Raw genomic sequence first — 22051 nt, forward strand, 5'->3', positions numbered from 1 at the left:
CCTTCCTGCATGCCAACTCTGTCCTGTAGGGGCATCACTCTAAGCCTCCCAGGCGTGCAGAGGGCAGGGTGTTTGTGGGGTCATGTGAGGCAATCCTTGTGAAGTGCTCAGACAGATCCTGGTCCCAGCCGGCACTATCTACATATTTGACAATAACAGTAACCCTTCCATCCCTGATAGAATGCAAACTCCATCAGAGCAGGGATCTTGGTCTGTTTTACACACAATGAATCCCGAGTTCCCAGAAAAACGCCGGGCACATGATAGGAATGCAGTAAATACTCACTACACGGATGAGTAAATTTGTCCCCATCTTTAAGGGGATTAGGATCTAAAGGAGGAATCTGGAAAATAGTCACAGACACTATGGAGATCAATTTAGCACTCGGGCATTCTTAATTCCTCCTTAATTTGTCCTCCAAGTTACATTGATGCTGCCACCCGCCACCTTCTCTAAGAGCCGGGCTCCCCTCAAATACCACTGTGCCTGCTTTCTCCAGGCTTTTATTCGATCTCACCTGGAGAATTGCAACAAACTCTTCTTCCACTCCCATTCCCCTGAAACCAAAAGAGGGACTTCCTAAAACTCCAGTCGGATCACTCCCTTGCCTGAAAAAGCTTCTCATTGTCTCCAGGCTAAAATCCAGCTCCTACGGTCATAAGCACATGCAGAGGTGCATCCACGTCATGAGTCATCCAGGAAATGCAAACCCAGATCACAGCAGCCATACCATGTGCCACTTCACACCCACTGGGATGCCTAGAATCAAAACAGCACAATCACATGTGCTTATGAGGATGTGGAGAAACTGGAACCCTTTCACACTGCCGGTGAAAACATGAGATGTCATAGCTGCTGTGGAAACTGATGTTGGCAGTTCCTCAAAAGGTTAAACATAGAATTACCATATGACCCAGCAACTCCACTCCTAGGCAAATACCCCAAAAGAACTGAAAACGCACGTCCGTGCAAAAACTTGCTCATGAATGTTCATAGCAGCATTAGTCATAACAGCCAAAAATTGGAAACAATCCAAATGCCCATGAACTGATGAATAGATAAATGAAGTGTGGTTTTCTCGGTCCATTTGTGTTGCTATAACAACATGCCACAGACAGAGTAATTAATAAATAATAGAAATGTATTTCTCATGGTTCTGGAGGCTGGGAAGTTTAAGATCAAGGCTCCGGCAAGTTCAGTGTCTGGTGAGGGCAGCTCTCTGCTTCCAGTGTGGCACCTTGTTGCAGTGTCCTCTGGAAGGGGTGACCTCTGTGTTCCCTCAAGACCTTTCATAAGGGCCTTTATCTCATCCATGAGGTCATAGCCCTCATGGCCTAACGACCTCCTCAAGGTCCCACCTCTTAATACTGTTACATTGGGGATTAAGTTTTAATATGCATTTTGGAGGGGACACAAACATTTACACCACAGCAGTGGTATATCCATACAATGGAATATTATTCAGCCATTAAAAGGAGTGAAGTGCTGATCCAAGCTACCACACGAGTGAGCCTTGGAAACATGATGCTAGGTAAAGAAGCCAGTCGCAAAGGACCATGTATCACATAATTCATTTACACGAACTGTTCAGAATAGGGAAATCCAGAGAGACAGAAAGCAGATTAGTCATTGCCAAGGGCTGGGTGATCAGGTGTGGAGGGTGACTGCTTACGGGTATGGGATCTCTTTGGGGGTGATAAAAATATTCTGGAATTATGGGCTGGCCCCGTGGCTCACTCGAGAGAGTGCATAGCGCCGAGGCCATGGGTTCGGATCCTATATGGTCTTAGTTGGGACCCCTGCTTCTGCTCTGAAGTTGCCTCTCCCCCTCCTCAACCTCAAGACCCTCTCATGTGTTCCCTTCTGATTCCGCCTGACGACTTTCTCTGTCCTGTTTTCTCCTCTGGAATTTCTTTGTGGATATCCTCAGCTAACCTCCCTCCCCCTTTTCTTCCCTCCCACCTTGTGTATAGAAGTTCAGCCCATTGTGACAGGTGTAATAAGTTTGGGCCCTGAGGATATTTTAATCTGAACCCTACCAACCCTGCTGCATTTTCATCAGAGACATACTTTCCAGAGCAAACTCCATGGAGCTTAAATAAACCCTTGATCGATGTTCTAGAGAACACTGTTCTACTGTATTTCTCTCCTTATTTTCACTTTTACTTTTAGCCATATTTGATTCTCTCCCTTTCACATTTTATAACAAAGTTTCAGGGAGCCCCTGTTACATCTCCCAAGCTCCGTTTTCCTGGAGTACAGTTTGCAGGTCTAGGTTTTGTAGTGAAGACCTGATTCTTCCACCAATGTTTGGGCAATAGCACATTTTTTCCTTGGGTGGCATTTGCCCTTCCAAGTTTTATTTTCTCACATTGTCCTAATAATCATGTTCCTTACGTATTGAATAGAAGACTGATAGATTACGTTTATTTCTCAAAAATGTTAAATTAAGTCTCAAATAGCTAATACACCTATGTGGTAGAAAAAGCGCAAGCAGCACAGAGGGTGTGCAGAGGAAAGCCTGTGTCCCTCTTTTGCTGACCCCACTCTCCCACTTCCCCTCCCCAAAGGCCATGTCACCTTCAGGGCACTCAGTAGCCTGGCTCTGTGAGGAGATCCACCCACAGGCTTATCAGGTGGCCTCCTGAGGTCAGCACCTGCAGAAGGGAAGGAAGGGTTGCAAGAGGGGCAGAGGAGAAACCAGGCTGAGATACTCTTCGGGAAGGCTCAGCTGACCGCCAGGGAGCACTGGAGCTGAGCTGTCCCCTGTTAGGACAAGGGGGTCATATACAGCCCTTCCTGGGGATGACCTTGGGCAGGGCAGTTTCTTTCAGCTGAGGGCAATCGGCCCCTCCTCCCCAGGGCCATCCGCTCTGCAGCCAGCACTCCCAAAAGCTGGGGGTTAGCCCCCTGAAGGAACCTGGGTGGCCCAGCATGGAGACTACTGTCACCCACTGTCACCAAGTTGTCTCTGGCCCCTCTGTACCCTTGATAGCTGAATACTTATTTTTTATTTTCTCATACCACTGGAGGCTCCTCCCAGCCAAGTTAGCTGTTAAAAGCCTCTGTCTCTTCTATCCCTGCCTCAGGGTGGAACCCACACAGTGGGGGCAGCTGGGCCCTAGCCTCGGGCAGCCTGGGGAGCAGAGCCTTGAGAATCAGGCTTTTTTTTCTTTTTTTTCTAAAACAACTTTCTAGGGCTCTGGAATTATAAAAAGCTCCCATGTGTCATTTTCTGGCAGTTGTACAGCTGCAGAATGCCACTCAGCAAGTGCTGCTATCTTCCCTGAGGTTTAATGATTGACTGATGTGTTGAGTTTGGCCAAAGCAGTTGAAGGTTATCACGAATCTGCTGTAAGGAGGTTTGTTAATGTATAATAAAAATCTAGTGCACAATACACTTTTCTAAATACACTTTTCCTGATGTCCCACGGACTGAGTGCTACCAAGCTCCACGGGAGGCACATGAAGAATTGGTGACAGGGTCTTGGGATGTAAGAAAAGAGAACGAGCCCATGAGGGGGAGGATACCAGTCTGCTCACCTGTGGCACGAGCGCCACTTGTCGTGATGAGTGACTCTGGCTCATCTCAGGTGTGACTGCAGGTGACTCATCTCTCCCTGCCCCCCTCCTCCTCCAGCCTCATGGCGACCTCCCCCGTCCTGCAGAAGGAGACACTGTTCCAGTCGGGATCTCATGTCTACAGAATCCCTGCTCTACTCTACCTGCCTCAGCAGCAGACGCTGCTGGCCTTTGCAGAAAGGCGGGCAAGCAAGAAGGACGAGCACACAGAGCTGATCGTCCTGCGCAGAGGTGATTACGACGCGTCCACCCACCAGGTGCAGGTAAGGCAGACCCTGGCTGCGGCTGCTCCGCCAAGGCTTGCTCCACTCGCACCACTTTGTTAGTGTGTCAGGGAGCCAGGCCTGGATCTCATGAAATATGGGAACGATTCCATCCCTTGATGGCTGAGATCAGGGAATAGGGAAAAGACACGGTGAAGCCCAGGGGGAAGCCAGGGAACCATTCAGGGATGGGGCAGAGAAGGTGCCCCCAGGGATCACCTGGACCTCACGTGGGTTCACCAGGAATGAGTCCGGTTGGCCTGGTCGCAGCTGTTTGATTGCATGACCGGACAAGTTTTCCAGAATCCTTGGGAACCCGAGGGAGGAATAGTTCAGTATTGCACAACTGGGAGGTTGTATCCTTTGAGTAAAATAAAACCTGGGGAGTAGGGGGTGGAGAGATTGCTTTTGTCCTGAAGTTCCAGCTTGTAGACCACGAAATTAATTTTGATGAAGACACTCAAGACTGATTTATCTAGTTGAAGGGTTTAATACTCTTTTTATTATTACTTGGTGGTCATTAATACATAATAGTTATTGAAAGCATGGGGTTTGAAGCAGATGGACCCGGGCTCAAGGCCTGGTCCACCACTTATCAGTGGTACAGTCTTGGGCAACTAACTCATCTACCCTGTCTAAGCTTCTGTTCTCCAGATGTAAGACGGAGCTTCTAACCCTTGTTCCCCAGGGATTGGGGCATTAGATAAGACAATGGAAGTTAGACTTTTGGCACAGTGTCTGCAATTAGAATCCCTCATAGGGGTAGCTGTTCATGAATGTTGATAGTCTGCAGAGCTGCAGCATACATGACATAGACCTGGAGATGATAGAAGCTCAATGTGAGTCCTCAGTGTCACAGGGCTGGCCCCTCTTAGGCTGCATTACTAGAGTATGGTGTGTAGAAGATGAGAGGTGATGGTCATATTCTGTCCCTCACTAGTTGGGCTACTGTGCTCCCTACTAGGGCTTTGCTCTCCAAGAATGGCAGGCTGGACTGGGCTGCAAAGCGGAAGGAAAAAGGATGAGGCTGGCCATGGCTCCCGGGAGCATCTTGGGGTCTAGTGCATGGTGGGTACTCAGTAAACATGTGTGATGGGATTGGAAGCCACAGAGCCACCAAGTGCAGAGTGGCTGCCTGGGGGATGAGGGGGCAGCCTGGGTCTAGCCGCTCTAGGAGATGTAAGAGGGTGTGAGTGCTGGGTGAAGAGTTCTCCTCCTCAGCCTTTGGTTCTAACCCCATGACACATGCCCGCCACATCTGTCCCCAAGTGTAGCTCTGTCACCATCACTTTTTGGTATTTCAAAGCAGTCCTTCTCCTTCTTTGTCCCTTCTTATGTTCAGTGGCAAGCTCAGGAGGTGGTGACCCAAGCCCAGCTGGAGGGCCACCGGTCCATGAACCCATGCCCCTTGTACGACGAGCAGACAGGGACCCTTTTCCTCTTCTTCATTGCCGTACGGGGTCAGGTGTCCGAGCACCACCAGCTCCTCACCAGGGTCAATGAGACGCGGCTGTGCCAAGTCACCAGCACTGACCACGGGAGGACCTGGAGCCCCACCAGAGACCTCACCAGCTCTGCCATTGGCCCAGCCTACAAGGAGTGGGCCACTTTTGCAGTCGGCCCGGGGCACTGCCTGCAGCTGCACAACGAGACCCGGAGCCTGGTGGTGCCCGCCTATGCCTACCAGAGCCTGCACGTCCTGCAGAAGCCTCGCCCCTTCGCCTTCTGCTTCCTCAGCCACGACCACGGGCACACCTGGCAGAGGGGGAACTTTGTGGCCCCGGACACCCTGGAGTGCCAAGTGGCTGCAGTCACGGCTGGCAGACAGAGCATGGTGTATCTCAACGCCAGGAGCCTGGGCAGAGCCAGGGTGCAGGCCCAGAGCACAGATGGTGGCCTGGAGTTCCAGGAGGCCCAGGCTGTGCCCAGGCTCGTGGAGCCCCCACACGGCTGCCAGGGCAGCATCGTCAGCTTCCCCGGCCCCGACCCGGGCCCAGGCTTCCCGGCCAGGTGGCTGCTCTACTGTCACCCGACAAACCCGCATCAGAGGTCCGACCTGGGCATCTACCTCAACGCGCGGCCCCCAGCGCCCGAGGCCTGGTCGGAGCCTGCACTGCTGGCCACTGGCGCCTGCGCCTACTCAGACCTCCAGGACCTGGGGACCGGCCCTGATGGCTCCCCCCAGTTCGGGTGTCTGTACGAGTCAGACAACTACGAGGAGCTTGTCTTCCTCCTGTTCACCCTGAAGCAAGCTTTCCCCGCCGATGCCCGGGCACCGTGAGCCAGCTGCAGGCCTCAGGAAGGGCCCACCGAGGAGCCAGACACCCTCTTCCCTGTCGGGCTCCTCGGGACTTCGGGGGCCGGCTCTTGGCTCCCTTCATGAAGGGTGTGTGGGGAGGTCTGCTCTTGCCTCTCTCTCTCCTTTCTTATCCCAGCCTTGCTGGAACATTCTATTTTCAGCCCAGAAACCGAAGGAACTTGGCTTCCTTGACAGGCAAGGCGCAGAGAGCCCTGCACAGTGGCTGTCACTCTGCACAGCGGCTGTCACTCTGCACAGGCTCAACTCGCTGCTCCCCCACCCAGCTTTTGCATAGGTCGTGTTAAATTACCTAGCCCAGTCCATTTCTTCTTGGGAAATGCTGGCCGTGCTCCTGGAGAAAGGCTGAGACAGAGATGTGAATCAGCAGAGACGTGTGTGTGTGTGTCTGCGTGTGCGGGTTTGTGTGTGTGTACATGTGTGTGCCTGTGGGGTGTGTGTGTGTCTTGCTAATGCTTTAGAGGAGACAGAATGGGGAACCGCTTTGCAGGGAGGTGAAGCAGGGTCTGGCAGCTGGCTAAGTCACTGTATTCGTTTCCTAGAGCTGCCATAACAAATTATCTCAAATTTAGCCCTTTAAAACAACAAAAACATATGCTTTTGCAGCTCTGGAGAACACAAGTCTGAAATCAAGGTGTCCCAGGGTCGTGCTCCCTCTGGAGACGCTGGGGAACAATCCTTCCTTGTCTCTCCCAGCTCCTGGTGGCTCCTGGCATTCGTTGGGATTCCCTGGTCTGTGGCAGCTTGGCTCCAGTCTCGGCCTCTGCCTTTACAAGGCTCTCTCCTCCTTTTCCTGTGTCTTCTCTTCTGTCTCTTACAAGGACCCTTGTCATTGGATTTAGGGCCCACCCGGATATTCCAGGACGATCTCATTTCTAAACATCCTTAACTTAATTACATCTACAGAGACTCTTTTTCCAAAAAAAGGTCACATTCACAGGTTTTGGGGGTTAGGACATGGATATATCTTGGGGGGCCACCGTTCAACTCACCACAGTTGTCATAAGTTATCTTTGTATAGGTGATGTGGCTAAAGGTAGGAATGAAGTTCAGATGAATCAGGTAATTCAGAAGAATCAAGGGGACAGGAGGGGTTGAGGTGGCTGGATGTGTATGTCTGGTGTGAAGCTGCTTGGGACACTCAGTCTTTGCGGTGACAGGTAGCGCCATGTGGAGGCAAAGAGAGGGGAGGGCTGCTGTGGTTGTGGAGTTCTCGCCATAAGGACAGAGCAGGGGAGAGCTACTCCCTGGCCATCTTGAGGGGTGATAACCTGAGGGGTGGTGACCTTGAGGGGAGAGAGCCCAGCCTGAGTGGAGGAAGCTGACACCTCTGGCCTCCCAGGACCTTTAGGGGCCTTCGTCACATGTCCCGTGGAAGAGTAGACTTGCCCCTGCCCCCTTCAGAGCTTCTCTAATCAGCTCTCCTGCCTCAGGGGGATCAAAGACAGCAGTCATGGGTTCTTGCAGCTCAGTGACATCTCTGCCTGGCAGTAGTGATTAAACAGCATTTTCAGTGTGGGGAGCACGAGGTGTGGCTTTGATTCTGGTGTGGTTCCAGGCATGGTCCTCCTGTCAGGCTGCTACTCTTCCGTGTGGGGTTTTAAGAAATCCGGCTGGAAGAATGACAAATTCGGGTCCAGTCACTGCTAAGATGGAAAGTGAGGTCCCTCTCTTTTGGGGGTGCATACCTGGTGTCTTCCAGACCACTTAAAGATGGCTGGGGGGTTGGGAGAAAGACCAAGACTCAACTTAGGAGGGGAAGGACATGGCAGCCCACCCTCCGGAGAGTTAAGGGTAAGGCAACTCTGTAGTGTATTATACAAATCGCAACACTGTTGAGAGCAAAAGGGGAATGCCACCAAGAATTACGCCAGGACAATAGGCATTAACCAGGACTGTGCCAGGCAAACGGGGAGCTTTAAAAGAGAAAGACCCACTGAGGATTGTGCCAGGAGCTGGTCTCCATTTGCTTCCCTGGAAGAGCCAACCGTCTGTTAAGGGTCTTGAGAAAAGGCAGGAATAGGATAGGGCATCTGGCCACTGCCAAGCAGAATGTCACTCTCTTAGACTCTAACCGTTCACGAAGTTCAGTGTAGAGATCCCTGGGGAGCTTTTGAACAATCCCAATGCCTGGGCTCCACCCCTGAACAACTGATTCAGTATCTCTCATAGTGGGTCCCAGGCAGGGGTATTTTTTCCAAAAGTTCCTCTAGTTACTCTAATGAATAAGAATCAAGAATCACTGGCGCAGATGATCTCTATAGTTCCTTCTAGTTCTGAGTGTATACAAATGCCACAGAGTCTTCTGATTTGGATAGGAAAAAAAGCAACAGTTGATTTGATTAAAGCTGAACTTACATGCTCATCAAAAGGCATCGTTGAGAGAGTAAAAAAAGAAAAGCCATACATGGGATAAGATATTTACAATACATATATCTGAAAAAGGACTTGTATCCAGAATGTACAAATAGCTCCCAAAAGACAAACAATCCAATAAAAATGGGCAAAAAGCTTGAACATGCACTTTACAAAGGAGGATACCCTAAAAGCTGCTGAACACATGAAAAAATGCTCAACATTTTTAGTCATCAGGGAAATGCAAATTAAAGCCATAAGACATTCATCCAGTAGAATGACTAGATTGAAATGATTGACAATAGCATGAATTAACAAGGCTGTGAAGCCGCTGAAACTCTCATACATTTCCGACAGAAGAGTGACTGGTACAACCACTTTGGAAAGTGGTTTGATAGTATCGACTAAAACTAAACAGGCACACACCCTAGGATCCACCAATTCCACTCTCAAGTGTAGATACAAGAGAAATGAACGCTTGTATCTGCCAAAGACAAATGTAAGAACGTTTAAAGCAGCTTCATTCATAAGAGTCCCAAAGCAGAAACAACCCAAATGTCAATCGAAAATAGAATGGATAACTAAATCGGGGCATATCCATGCATATTCATATCCATGCATATTCATTGCCCTAAAAGAATAAACTGCTGCTATGTACAATATGATTTTCAGACATTGTGTTGAGTGAAAGAAGCCAGACACAAAAGAGTGCATACTTTATCACTCCATTTATATGAAGTTCAAAAACAGGCAAAACTAATCTAGTCAGGATAGAGGCTCTTTCTGGTGGAGGGGAGCTGTTGACTGGAAGGGGGCAAGAGGGGAACTTCTGGGTGCTAGAAACATTCTATTGTTTAATCTGGGGCTGGTTATGTGGGCGATTCCGTACGTAAACGTTTGGTGGACTGCACATAAGATTTGGGTACCTAACTATATGGATGTTATGCCTCAATAAAAAATAAAAGTTGAACCAAATAAAGTTTAGCTTCCAAAGCAATATATTATGTTGGATTTTAATACTGTGAAACAGATTTTTTAAATAAACTTTTTATTTTGGAATAATTTTAGATTTACAGAAGAGTTGCAAAGATAGTACAGAACGTTCCTGTATACCCCACACCCATTTTTCCTACTGTTAACATCTTACATAACTGGTATATTTGTCAAGACTAAGAGATTAACACTGGTACATGACTGTTAATGAAACACTAAACTTCATTCGGATTTCACCAGTTTTTTCACTATCATCCTTTTTCTGCTCTAGGATCCCAGGATACATTTAGAGCATTTAGTGAAACAATTTTTACTGTAATAAATTTGTGTCCTTAGAGACACACACAGACACACAGTCCCAGTAGACGCCCTCTCTCTCAACCTTCCCCTAAAAAACACATCCTAAACAAATAAATAAATAAGCAAACACAAAGAATGTGTGCTTCAGGCCCACATTGCTAGTGTGTGAGTGTCAGAAGTAGTTCAGGCTCTGGAGCTCAGGTAGGTGGCCCCAAATCTATTACACAGAGCTCCAGGTCCAGGCTGGGCCACATTGTTGGAAAGACTTTGGCTAGTTTTGAGCCCAGTACCACTGCTTGAGACATCTGTGTGTGTATATGTGTGTGTGTGTGTGTGTGCACGTGTGCACAAATGCACATGGTTGTTGGATGTCCATTGCCATGTCCAAGCTGGAGGTGGACCAGCCCTGTTCAACACTCCATCTGGTAACCCGAAAACCAGGGTGCAGACACAAGCAGGGATCAGGGAAGCCTGGGTCTCACCAACACATTCCCTTAGCACAGACCAGGGAGATCTGTTGCTCCAGGTTTGGGGACCCCCATGGTCCCAGCTCTTGCAGATATTTGACTCAGGGCTGCTACTGCCCACCGCACCTCTGAGCAGACGACCTGTGAAGTCCCTCTCTTTGGACACCACCTTTGGTCTCACCCTCTGCTGTAGCTTTCTGGGCTGGTGTGGTCACAGGTGCCTCCCCACATTTGTTTCATGGCCTGACTGGGACAGTGGAAGTGATCTTGACTCTTGACACCAGGGAGACCAGCTCTGGGAAGCCACCGAGGAAGGGATTCTGAGGTGGGGTGGGGGTATGGCAGCTGGCATATCTGCCACTGGGGAGCCAAGACCCTGACAAGGCAGGTGTAGTTGGCTGAATAATGCCTCCTCCCACCAAGATGTCCACGTCCTAGTCCCCAGAGCCTGTGAATGTTACCTTCCATGGCCAAAGGGACTTTGTAGATGTGATTAAGTTAATCGTGAGATGGGCAGATGATCCTGATTATCCAGATGGGACATAAATGTGATTGCAAATATCCTTATTAGAGGGAGGCAGAGAAAAAAGAGAATCTTGAATATTGTAACCACAAAGAAATGATAAATGTTTAGGTGATACATATAATAACTATTCTGATTAGATCATTACACAATATAGGCATGTATTGAAACAACAAACTGTACCCCACAAACAAGTACAATGAAAAAAATAAATTTAAAAAAATTTTTAATAGTAAAAAAAAAAATGGAAGGCAGACAGAGATCTGATACAGCAGAAGGCAATGCAACCACTGAAACAAGACACCACGCTGCTGGCTTTGAAGACGTAGGAAGGGGCCGCAAGCCAAGGAGCGCAGGCAATGCAGCTCCGGAGCCAGAAAAGGCAGGGAAGGCTTCTGCCCAGAGCCTCTGGAGGGGTGTGGCCCTGCTGACACCTTGATCTCAGCCCAGTGACACTGACTGGGGACTTCTGCCCTTCAGAACTGTAATAGAATAATGGTATATTGTTTTCAGCCACCGCGTTTGTGGTCATTAATTATTGTGGCAACAGAAGACGACAGCAGACTTACTGTTCTTGCTCGAGTGAGTGAGGAAGGGGGGCTTCCGTGGGTGGCTCTAGGACTGGCAATGCAGCCTGGGACATCTCAAAGTCATAGTGGCCGGAAGTCACCACTAGACCCTTCTGGACAGATGAGGAGGAAAACGTAAAGAACAGGGAAGATAGAAAAGGGGTCGTTTCTGTCGCATCCTTATTTAGGTGCTCTCTTTGGTCACCCCAACGTCTGATGTCTGAAGGAAAAGGACAGAAGAGGCTGGGCATCTAAAAGCTGGGCCACCCATGTCATCACAGCCTTTCCTGAGGCTGCAGAATGCCCATCCCACCCAGGGAAGCCAGACCTTCCATGCTGTGAGAGGATCCCGTCCCTCCAAACCCTCAGGGGAAGGGCAGACCTGCTCTCTGGGGAGGGTGGAGAGACTAAGATACTGTGAAATCTTCTACTCCTACCAGCTGCCCCACAGGGACTGGAGTCATTTTCCAAGAGTCACTGTCTATGGGCAAGAGGATAATGCCCAGACCCTTCATGGTCTATCCAACACAAAAATGAGCTCACTGGAGTCCAAAGAATCCTCGGCCCCATCTAGGTCCTTCTACTCATGGTCAAATAGTGGCCCTACTGAAGGGTCCTTGAAGCCCTGAGTGCATTGTGGACGTCTCTGTCACCCTGACTCTCTCATTGGGGTGGCTTTCTGAGGACCAGGGACATCCCCAAAGATGGGGAGGTCAGGAGCCAGATGCCTGCCATCCAGAGATCAGAGGTCAGAATGCTATCGGTGCTGAGGTACTGAGCTCTTGTTACCATTAGGGACCCCCAGGACAAGGGTCGTCACTTCTGCCGTGTCCTCATTTATTTTCCCTCTGTTTGGTCCAAACATCTGGTGGCTCATGGAAGTATTGAGAGCTACATGCTGTGGTCTCACCTGTTGCCTCACGCATTGCTGGGAATTTTCAGACCTGATCTGCTAAGGGCCTGGGGAATGGTTTGAGGTCAGTGATGTACTCAAGGCCACCTTTTCCATACCACCCACTCAGAGCTCCAAGAGTTCGGTTTGCTTTCCTGGGATGGCCGCTACACAACACATGCCTATTGAGCATCAGCAATGGGCCAGATGTCATTCTAGAGCTGGGGATTCAATGGTGACCAGATAGAGCCACTGCCCTCAAGAAATTTACATCTTGTGGGATAAAATGGACAGTAAATACCCAAGCAACAAGGAAGTAGGAGATGCAACGTCTGTAGTGATTAGCAATAGAGAGAATGTGACAGGGAGCAGAGTGGTCAAGAATGAGGGGGATGCTCTACCTGGGGTCATCGAGCACAGCCTACCGAGGAAGGGACATCTTAGCAGAGGCCTCAGTGAGGAGAGAGAGCACATGTAGCGTGCTCCCCTCTAGGAGCCACAGGACCTGACCAGTGTCTGGCTAGTTGCCCAACCCAGGGACTTTAGTCTCCTGCTTTTTGCTAGTGTTGACCTTGGGGCCCACTTCATGGGTTCCTACCTGTGCCTTAGAGCAGAAGTTCTCAAAGTGTGGCCCCTGGAGTGGCAGCAACCCCTGGGAAGTTGCAAGAAACTCAAATCCTTGAGTCCTACCAAGTCCTGCAGACCAACTAAATCTGAAACTCGGGGTTGGGGTCCAGCAACCTGTGTTTTATTCAAGCCCTCCAGATGATTCTGACCCGTGCAAAGGTTTGAAAACTTAAGGAAACTGTGGAGTGGAGCCTAACCTGTCCAATAGTTTGTTCAAGATGCAGGAAGTTCCTCCCTGTTCTGCAAGACCACCCTGACCACTGGTGATCTTGCTTATACAAGAGGCTGCACATGAGATTTAAGCCTTGGCAACTCTGGGGGCTCCAGATGAGGGTGGCTGGTGATCCAGGCTGGGAGTGAGAGTCTGGGGAAGCTTCTCCTCGCACAGGCTTTGTCTCTGCCTGCAGAGACGATGGAGCAGGGAGGAAGAACTTCAGGTACGCCCTTCTAACCTGGTCAAAACAATTCAGAGATGTGGACCTGTAATCAAGATCCACAGGGTCTCAGTGAACCTTCCCTTGGTACCAGCAGGTTTGCAGCCCACTTGCCCGCGTTGGTCTCTTACTGCCTTGTCCCACTGCCCCATTAGCTATGGTCCACTCCAACCCTGGCTCGACCAGCTCTTCTCTGTTACACATTCTTGCAATTAACTACATCAATGGGCACTTGGAAGGAAAGTCTTGTCCCTCCTTGGTCAACCTGTACCTTTAATGTACATTTCTAATTGGCATGACCTAGTAGAAAGGCTGATGATGAATTCCAAAGTCATGAAGCACCGCGATGAGCTTCCGCAGCAGCCTCCTCACCCTCAGTCTCAGGCCACCCTCTCTGCTCTCAGCCAGCCCAATGCCTGCCTTCATTTCCATATATGTGCCAGGGGCACGAAGACCATGGGACATGAGCTTTTATGAAATCAGCTGCTGTGCCGACTGTTTGTCTCCCAACAGTGGAAACTGCCTAAAATTTGTCTAGACAGAAAATGAAAAAGCTACAAGAGTCATCTTTCCACAAAACCCGCTACAACTGTGTCAGATGCTGCCTCCTCCTCTAAGAATTTTAATCATGCCAAAGCCACACACATGCATGCACACGTACGTAGACACGCAGGCAGAATTTCTGCTTCCACCATCTCCTCCCAGAGGGACCTGCCCTTCATATGAAAGACCACACCTCTTACACAGAACCCCTGGCCTGACCCTGGTAACAGGCGCCTACCGGAAATGACCTGTAGTTCCCACTAGGAGACCCTCTGCACTGGACACCTGGGGTGGGGGCGATGGTGGGAGGGACCTGAGGTCAAGAAGGCTCCTGCTAAAAGCATGTGAAGTTTGGGAGAGGAAAGAGAAAACTTGGACTGTGTCTAGGGTGGTCACCTTAGATGGTGCAGTGCCTGGCCCTGCAGGGAGAGCAGCAGGGTGGGCTGCTAAACCCAGTGCCCCTCCCCAGGAGAGACCCTCTCCCTGCATAGCCAAGATTAACTGCTATCAATGTGGTAGCCACAAAGACTAACTTACACTTGTTGATTCTTAGAGTTAAGGCCACACATAGTAGCAAGACAGGAGGTGTTAGCCCTTTAGAGATGGACAGGACCTTGAAGTCTGTCGAGTCCAACCCGCTCAATTGACAGGTGGCTGAAAGGGGGTCCCATGGGGTCCTGTGACTTCCGCCTGACTACACAGCTGGTTAGAGGCAGAGCCAGGAGAGCAACTGGGTCTTCTAATCCCAGACCAATCTTCCTGCATCCTTTTCTGGGTGCCTCCCTTGTCTCTGTCTGAACATCCAAGAAGGGCAGAGGGCTTCCAGGGTCTGGGATGTGGAGTCCCGCTCGGCCTGTCTGCGGAGCCTGTGGCCTGAGTCCCTGGGCACTGTGTCACCTTCCCCGCCCATCCCTCACCTTCTCTGCAGAGTGGGGGGAGATGGCACCTCGGGCTGTCAGCCCTGGGCTGTGGACTGGCCTGTGCAACACACCTGAACCAAAAGCGTGTCAGGAGCTGAGATGCAGACTCCGTCCTCCCTCGTGGACAGCCTAAGAAGGCAGCGATTCACGTGGAGCCAGGAAGAGTCAGTGAGCTCAGTGCTCAGGCCTCTGTTCTGCATCGTGAGAGTTCAGCGCAGGGGCCATACCGCCCCCCGCACCTCATCCCCAGCAAGGGAAGAAGGAAGGAAGGAACCCAGTATTTAAATGTGCTGACTGAGGAAGGGGTGAGAAAGCTGACTGTACTTCTGGCAAGGTATTACTTTTTCAAATTCCATTTCTGTACTGTTTTTAGAAGAGGGTTTCAAAGTAATAGATGCCAAACATTTGGAAGTATGAAGAACCAGGAAAAAATCACCCATAATCCCACTAACCACAGGCACATTTTCTTCTGGTTTTATCTGTGAACTTTCCTTTCTCTCCAAAACTGAGATCATGCTGCAAAATCGATCTGGAATCGTGCTTCCCACCCCACTCCCACTTGACATTATATCATAAGCGTTTCCTCCAAGGTATTTCTTGCAAAAGATAATATGTCAAAGAGACATGCCATGGATTGCTTAACCATTCCTTCAGTATTGGAAACTAAAGTTTCTTCTATTTTTTTCTGTTATAAATAATACTGAGATGAACATCTTTTTGAGTACCTCTCGGTCCTTGTCTGCGATTATTTCTGTAAATTGAATCCTTTAAAAGGAATTATCGAGTCAAAGATAAACATTTGAAATCTCTTGAAATGTGTCTTTTGTAAATGTAAAAGCATAACTCCCGATTATGGGTTAAAATGCGCTGAAACAGTTTTTTTCTTTTATACGTTTAAACACCTGAGCTCCCAGAAAAATTAAGTAATACGATTTGTTCTTTGATTAGTAAGTTATGGTCTCCGCTTTCTCCCTGATGTAGTTGATAATCTAGATAGAAGACCAGAGATGGACACACATAGAGAAAGTTCTAGAATCACAGAGGTCAGAAAGGCCCTGGAAATTACCTGGCCTGACTTTGGTCATCTGATGAGGGTTGAAAGAGAGGGCTGGGGAGGCTCGGTGACTCCTGGCCTGGACTGTGTCAGGCCCCTGCTGGCCCCTCCTCCCCAACTCTCTGGACCAGAAGCTCAAGTGTCCTCAAGAAAGGATCTTGGCCACCACCACTTCCTTTCCTTTTCCTTCACACCTATAAGGTCACAGGTTGAGCCGTCAGGTCCTCCCTCTGCTCAAGGAGGTGCCCAGACAGCTGTCGTTATCTGAACCATGTTACTTTCCTGTGTGGGGCATTTCCCTTCTTCCTAGATTTTTCAGTGACATTCTGAGTGTGGTTTTATAACATCAGGGCCACTTGGTTTTCAACGAGGACCTAATTTCCAATGTGCTAACTACTTATACTTTTTTCTCCATTAATCTGACCTCAAAACACTTATTGAATGCCCATCACGTGCTGTGCTCTATGCTAAGGAAATAAAACAGAAGTGAGCGTTCGTTGCAGCTGCCTGCGTGCCGGGCTTTACCCTAAGCCGTTTGCAGGTGTTCGTCACCCAAGCCTGACAACAACCTGATGAGTCAGGTTTCTGTTCCCATCCCCATTTTATGGAGGAAGAAACTGAGGGAGAGAAAGACTAAGCCACTTGCTGGTAAGTGGCCAAGACAGGAGGTCAGGCTACAGAGTCTGCCCTTTTCCCTCCTGGCCAAAGGAGCATGAGACTAGCTCTGGCTGGGGACGAGTTAAACTGGGGACGAGTCTCACGGAGCAGGGCAAGAAGTCCCAGCATAGAGTGTAAGCTCCGGAAGGGCAGGGGGGTTTGCTCCCTGCCACGTCTCTGGGGTCTAGGACAGTGCCTGGGCTCATGGGAGGCTGTCAGTCAGTACCTGCTGGATCAATGAATGAGTAGACAGGGTGCCAGTTCGGTCATGGAGTGCGTGTGGCAGAGGGAGGCCATCAGGAAAGCAGGAGAGATGTGCACTTGAAGAGCTTGGCATGACCTCCAGGGAGCACCTCATCCTAGGATCGAGGGATTTAACTTGGAGAAGTGGTGGACTCTAGCAAGGGACAGAGTCAGAGATGCAAGTGGCAGGGGAAGGAGCCCGGCGGAGGGCAGGCTGCTGAAGGTCCTCTTGAGATGGTCCAGGTGACAAATGATGCCAGGGCAGAAGCAGGCAGGCCCGTGGGCTGCAGCCCACAGGAGTGGGTTCCAAAGAGCTCTAGAACTCGATGATCCACTGGAGGGTCAGGGATGCAGATGTCATCTGGTTTCTGGCTTCAGAGGAGCCAGTTTGGTGACAGCAATCCAGAAAGGTGATGCATGTGAAAGAATAGGGTTTTGGTGTAAAGATGGCTCAGATGAGATAGGATTTAAGTGCCCAGAGGAGCTTGGGAACATGCCAGGGCTAGAAATATGGATTTGGAAGCCACAGTAGGAAAAAAGTCCTGGGAGAGCACGGAATAGACGAAAGAGAAGGTCAAGAGCAAAAGTCTGGGAAAGACCAAAATATCCCGGGGTGGGGATGAGACTGAGAGGTCCGGGAGGAAGATGGGGGCAGGGGCAGCGAGGGGAAGAGCTTCAGGGGGTCACACGCTACAGCGAGCAAGGTCGGTGACGTGAGGTCCTTGGTGACACGGGGTTGGAAGAAAGGGATGGTTGGAGAAGGTTTCGGTGGGAGGGGATGACACTGTGACCCAGAGTGAGGACAATTTATTCAAAAAGGTCATCAGTTAAGTGGAAGGCGCCCGCGATCTCCAGGCAAGAAGGAAGAGGGGGAGGTTCCTGTGGTTCCCAGTCTTGGCCTCCCATGGGACCTGCCTGGGGAGATCTGGGCCCCACCCTAGAGATTTCTATTTAATTGGTCTGAGTTGGGGCCTTTCCAATTTGCAGCCAAGACTGAGAACCTTTGGCAGGGAGGGGTTTTTTTTTAACTGCTGTTTTGTAAGATGACAAAATCTTAAGCTTCCTTATAGGATGAAAGGAGGAGTGAGCGGAAGGAGAGGCAGAAAGTCCGGGAGCGTGCGGTGGCTCTAGGCACTGGTCCCAGCCGGGCTAGGGGACAGCCTTGGAGGAGCACAGGGGATGACGGGCTGGAGCACATGTGGATGTGTGGAAGGTGACCTGGGAGACCAGCTATTGCTTGTGGGCAGAGAAGGAGGGGTTTTCTTTTTTGATGGCTCTGGAAGTGAGTTAGCCTGGGGAGAGTAGGGAGGCGAGACTGGGAAAACGCAGGCTTTGGTACAGCAGCCATCAGGGCAGGCAGGAGAAGTCTGGAAGGCTCTGGCCGCCATGCTGGGTGGAAGCTGTAGGGGCATCCTGGGGCCGAGCTGCCTGTCAGGGCCAATTCTCTGGCAGCCCCTTCAGGAGAGGGAGTCTGGCTGGAGGTGCTCGAGGTGGGTGCAGCAGGAGAAGGGGCCTGGGGAGGAGAGCTGAGGTGTGGACGTGTGTGACAAAAGCTGAGGGTGTGGAAATGAAGTGAAAGAGAAGCAGGTGGTCAGGGCAGGGACTGGGGTGGGCGAGAGATGGACAGAAGGAGATTAGGGTGCAGGAGCTGGAGCAATACTCGGAGGCTAAGGTTTGGGTTGCACACATTCCCAGGGCTGCAGCGACAACGGGCAAGGTGGCAGAGGATGGGGATCCAGGCATGAAGTGAAGAGGACTCCTGCCCCAGGTTCCCGGGAGTATGGTGGGAATGAGGAGGAGAGGCAGGCAGGGATCAGATCAGAGGCTGTGCAGGTGAAGGACTTCCGACTTGGACCTCTAGGTAGTAAGGAGCCATTGGAAGGTGTTCAGTAGGGGAGTGACGTCACCAAAGCGAGGTTTCAGGAGGTGGAGCTGGAAGTTCCTTGCAGTCTGGATTGCAAACTGAGGATTTGGAACTGAAGGTTTGGGCGATCAACTAGGTCACGATTGCAGTGAGACCAATGATCTCTGGTTGGGAAGGGATTTGCAGTTTGACAGGTTTAACCACCACCAAGGCCCTGGTCCCCTCTACCACACCACCACCACCATAAGAAGGCCAGAAGACAGGGTGAGACCCACACAGGCCACACACATCTCCTAGGACCCTGAAAATGGTCACCTGAAACTCTCGTGTACTGGGGACCAGATCTCCAGGCCTGGACCCCACTTATTTCTTCATCTGTGCTAGTTCCAATAACAGACTGCATAACTGCAGCGACAGGGCCAAGGGGCATCCAGAGGGGAGAGGGTGCTGGGGAGAATTTAGGTGAACAGGGCAAAGGCTCTAGGTCTAATTTATTTCAGAGTCTAGCAAGGAGTTCTAGCTCAGCTAACTGAAGGTGCATAGTGGTTACGAGATTAAGCAGACATGAGCTAGAATCAAATCTGCCACTAACTCGCAGGCATGTTATTGAACCTCTCTGCTTCCCAATTTCCCTGCCACTGAAATGGAGATGATAATAGCACCTCCCTTGTGGAGTATCCACAAGGATTGAATGAGGCAACTTGCACAGAGAGCTTAGCGGTATTTGGCACATGGTAGCTGGTAGGCAGACATTAGCTGTGGTTATAATTCAGCAGATATTTGTTGGTACTGCTATGGAATGAATTGTTTCCCCCAAAAATGCATTTGTTGAAGCCCTAACTCCCAATATGACTGTATTTGGAGATGGGGCATTTAAAAGGTAATTAAAGTTAAATGGGGTCATAAAGGTGGGATCCCAACCTGATAGTGTTGGTGGTCTCATAAGAAGAGGAAAAAAGGCCGTGTGAGGACACAGCGAGAAGGTGGCTGTCTGCAAGTCAGGAAGGGAGTCCTCACCAGAACCAGACTATGCTGGCACCTTGATCTTAGGCTTTCAGACCTGTGAGAAATAAATGCCTGTTGTTGAAGCCACCCAGTCTATGGTATTTTGTTACGGCAGCCTGAGCTGGCTAAGATTGGCACCATCTTAGTGTGGGCCTGATGCTGTAGCAGTAAGGGATGAATAAGACAAGGGTTCTCAAGAAGGTAAGAATCTAAGGAGGGGATAAGAGCGGTGCTCACAAGATAGAGCAGGGTGTGATAGGAACATCCAGGCATGGGGTGGGGGAGCCCCAGGGGAGGGATGCTAGTGAGCAGGGAGTCAGAAAAGACTTGTGCTTCTGGAGCCTGGAAAGCTGGAACAGTCCAGGGAAGAGGAGAGGCAGCCCAGGAGGCAGGGACGGTGGCTGGGAGAGCAGTGGGGAGAGAGGTTTCAGAGATGTTTCTCCACAGCTTTAGGAGCTGACCAACCAGCCAGGATGCAGTCAGGAAAACCCAGGGCTTCCTGAGACCCCGGGCCAGCCACGCAGGAGCAGGGACAGGAAGAAGACGATTCTGATGGGAAAGAGGCTGGAACCAAGAGGGTGGGTTTGCTTTTTGCTGCTGCTGTTGTTGGCTCGTCAGTTAAGAGAACTGCTGGCTGATGATGCAGAGAGGAAGAGGAAAGGAATAGAAGCCACGTAATCACCACGGAAAGGAAAGTGAGTGGCTGCTGGCAGAAAATGTGTTTAGGAAGCCAGTTCCAGACCCTGCCAAGGAACGTTGTCATGATTCACTCCTGAGAAGTGCTCAAGGCCAAAACGGAGGCTGGAGGAGACTCAGGAGAGGCCCCAGTAGGGGTCAGCAGCAGCCTGGTGGCCATGATAGGCTGACCTGAGGTGGCCTGGCTGATGGCTTGGCTCAGGGAGAGATACTATCTGTAGAGTTTGTAAAATCTGACCCTGGAGGCAGAGAGCCAGGGGGAGGCGTGGTTGCTCTGGCAACAAGAGCAGGGCAGGTGGGGCAATCACAGGCGTGCCTCTCTTGGCACGCCAGGTGTGGGCTTAAGTGCAACAAAGCTGCAAAGCTGCAAAGAAACCATCGGGCCAGCCCCTTCACATTCAGTGCAAAAAACAGACCCAGACAGTTTTCTAGAAAGGGAACATACACATTCTCTTAAAAAATTCAAATCACCTCCTAAATGCAAGGGGAGTGGTCATTCTTTAATGAATACCAGGAGGGAAGTCAAGAATACTTTCGAAACAAGAGTAACAAAGGCCTGCTTCTAAAAAAATGTTTCATAGGTAGGATTTTCATCCATGTCACTTTCTTAAAGTGGGACAATCCAGAATGGCCCCTCTGGGTTTAGGGAAATAGTGAGCCCTGATTCTCAATCACAGTGGGTATGTAAATTGGCGCAACCACTTCAGAAGACAGTATGACATCATCAAGCGAAATGAAAAGTGCACACAATCTTTGAACCCTAGTTGCTCTTCCAGGGATTTTTCTTGCACATATGCTGGGTAAAAACTGGAAACAACCCAAGTGTTTGGCAACAGGAGATTGACACAATGTGTTATGCCACTGCATAGAGCAGTACGTGACTTTAGAAGAATGTGGTAGACATAAAGAAGCTCCACGAAATGTTCAGAAATACTGTGAAGTGAGAAAAGCAAGGTGCGTAACAGGGGACAAAAAGAAAAGAGGCCTTGCAAAAGTAGGTTGTATATGCACAGGAAATTTGGAAAGACTGCAAGACATTGGCCCTGGAGAAATGGGCTGGGGGCTGGGCTGGTGGGAAAATGTACTTTTCATTATAAATCCTTTTGGGCTGGTTTAACTTTTACTGTGTGCATGTATTAATTTTCAATTAAAAATAAAAAAAGATTAAAGAGACAAAAGTCAGTTTCTTCCTTAGGAATCCTGATAGAGAAGTGATGGGAGGAGTCTCCTGGGACAATACCTGCTGTCCCATGAAACTAAGCTGCTCCAGCAAGATTTTACATGCACCATCCTGAACCAGAGTGGTCTCTTTATTTACTGAATTTTTATTGTTATAAAAGTAGTATATGGTTAGTAGTATAGGAAGGCTGGAAAAGTAGAAGGAAGATAAAAATGGCTGGTAGATATGCCACCTAACTCAACACTTTTCATATCGTCAGTGTTTTCCCAGGAGAGAGTTTTTTCCGTAGTTGGAATCATAATGTAGCCCCACTTGGCTTCCTGAGTTTTTTTTACAAATACTATTTGTAACATTGTATTACAAATATTTTCCTGTGTCCCTAATAATCTTGACAAAAGACACAAGTTATTTTTGTGGATGTGGTTCTGTCTTACCCAATTCTTCCCATAGTGGACCCTTGCTGCAGTGTAAGATCATTTGATTTTCTGGCATTTTCAGTGAAAGGCAGAGCCACTCTCTGTCAGGACTTTGATATTCATGGCTGTCTGTGAGTGCAATTATGGATT

At 49.7% G+C, this 22051-nt stretch overlaps 1 protein-coding gene across 1 annotated transcript; it reads left to right on the plus strand.

Annotated features, from left to right (window-relative positions):
* Positions 1-3645: 3645 nt before the first annotated feature.
* NEU2 (neuraminidase 2) lies at positions 3646-6127 on the plus strand. Its single transcript, XM_063086831.1, has 2 exons — positions 3646-3846; positions 5189-6127. Exons 1-2 carry the CDS (start codon positions 3646-3648, stop codon positions 6125-6127), a joined length of 1140 nt encoding a protein of 379 aa, XP_062942901.1.
* Positions 6128-22051: the final 15924 nt, after the last annotated feature.

Source organism: Cynocephalus volans, chromosome 1, assembly GCF_027409185.1.
Source record: "Cynocephalus volans isolate mCynVol1 chromosome 1, mCynVol1.pri, whole genome shotgun sequence".
Taxonomy (NCBI): Eukaryota; Metazoa; Chordata; class Mammalia; order Dermoptera; family Cynocephalidae; genus Cynocephalus; species Cynocephalus volans.

Coding starts and splice junctions, on each gene's coding strand:
- NEU2 (XM_063086831.1), top strand. CDS start 3,646: ATGGCGACCTCCCCCGTCCTGCAGAAGGAGACACTGTTCCAGTCGGGA. Junction 3,847..5,188: donor CGTCCACCCACCAGGTGCAG/GTAAGGCAGACC, acceptor TCTTATGTTCAG/TGGCAAGCTCAGGAGGTGGT.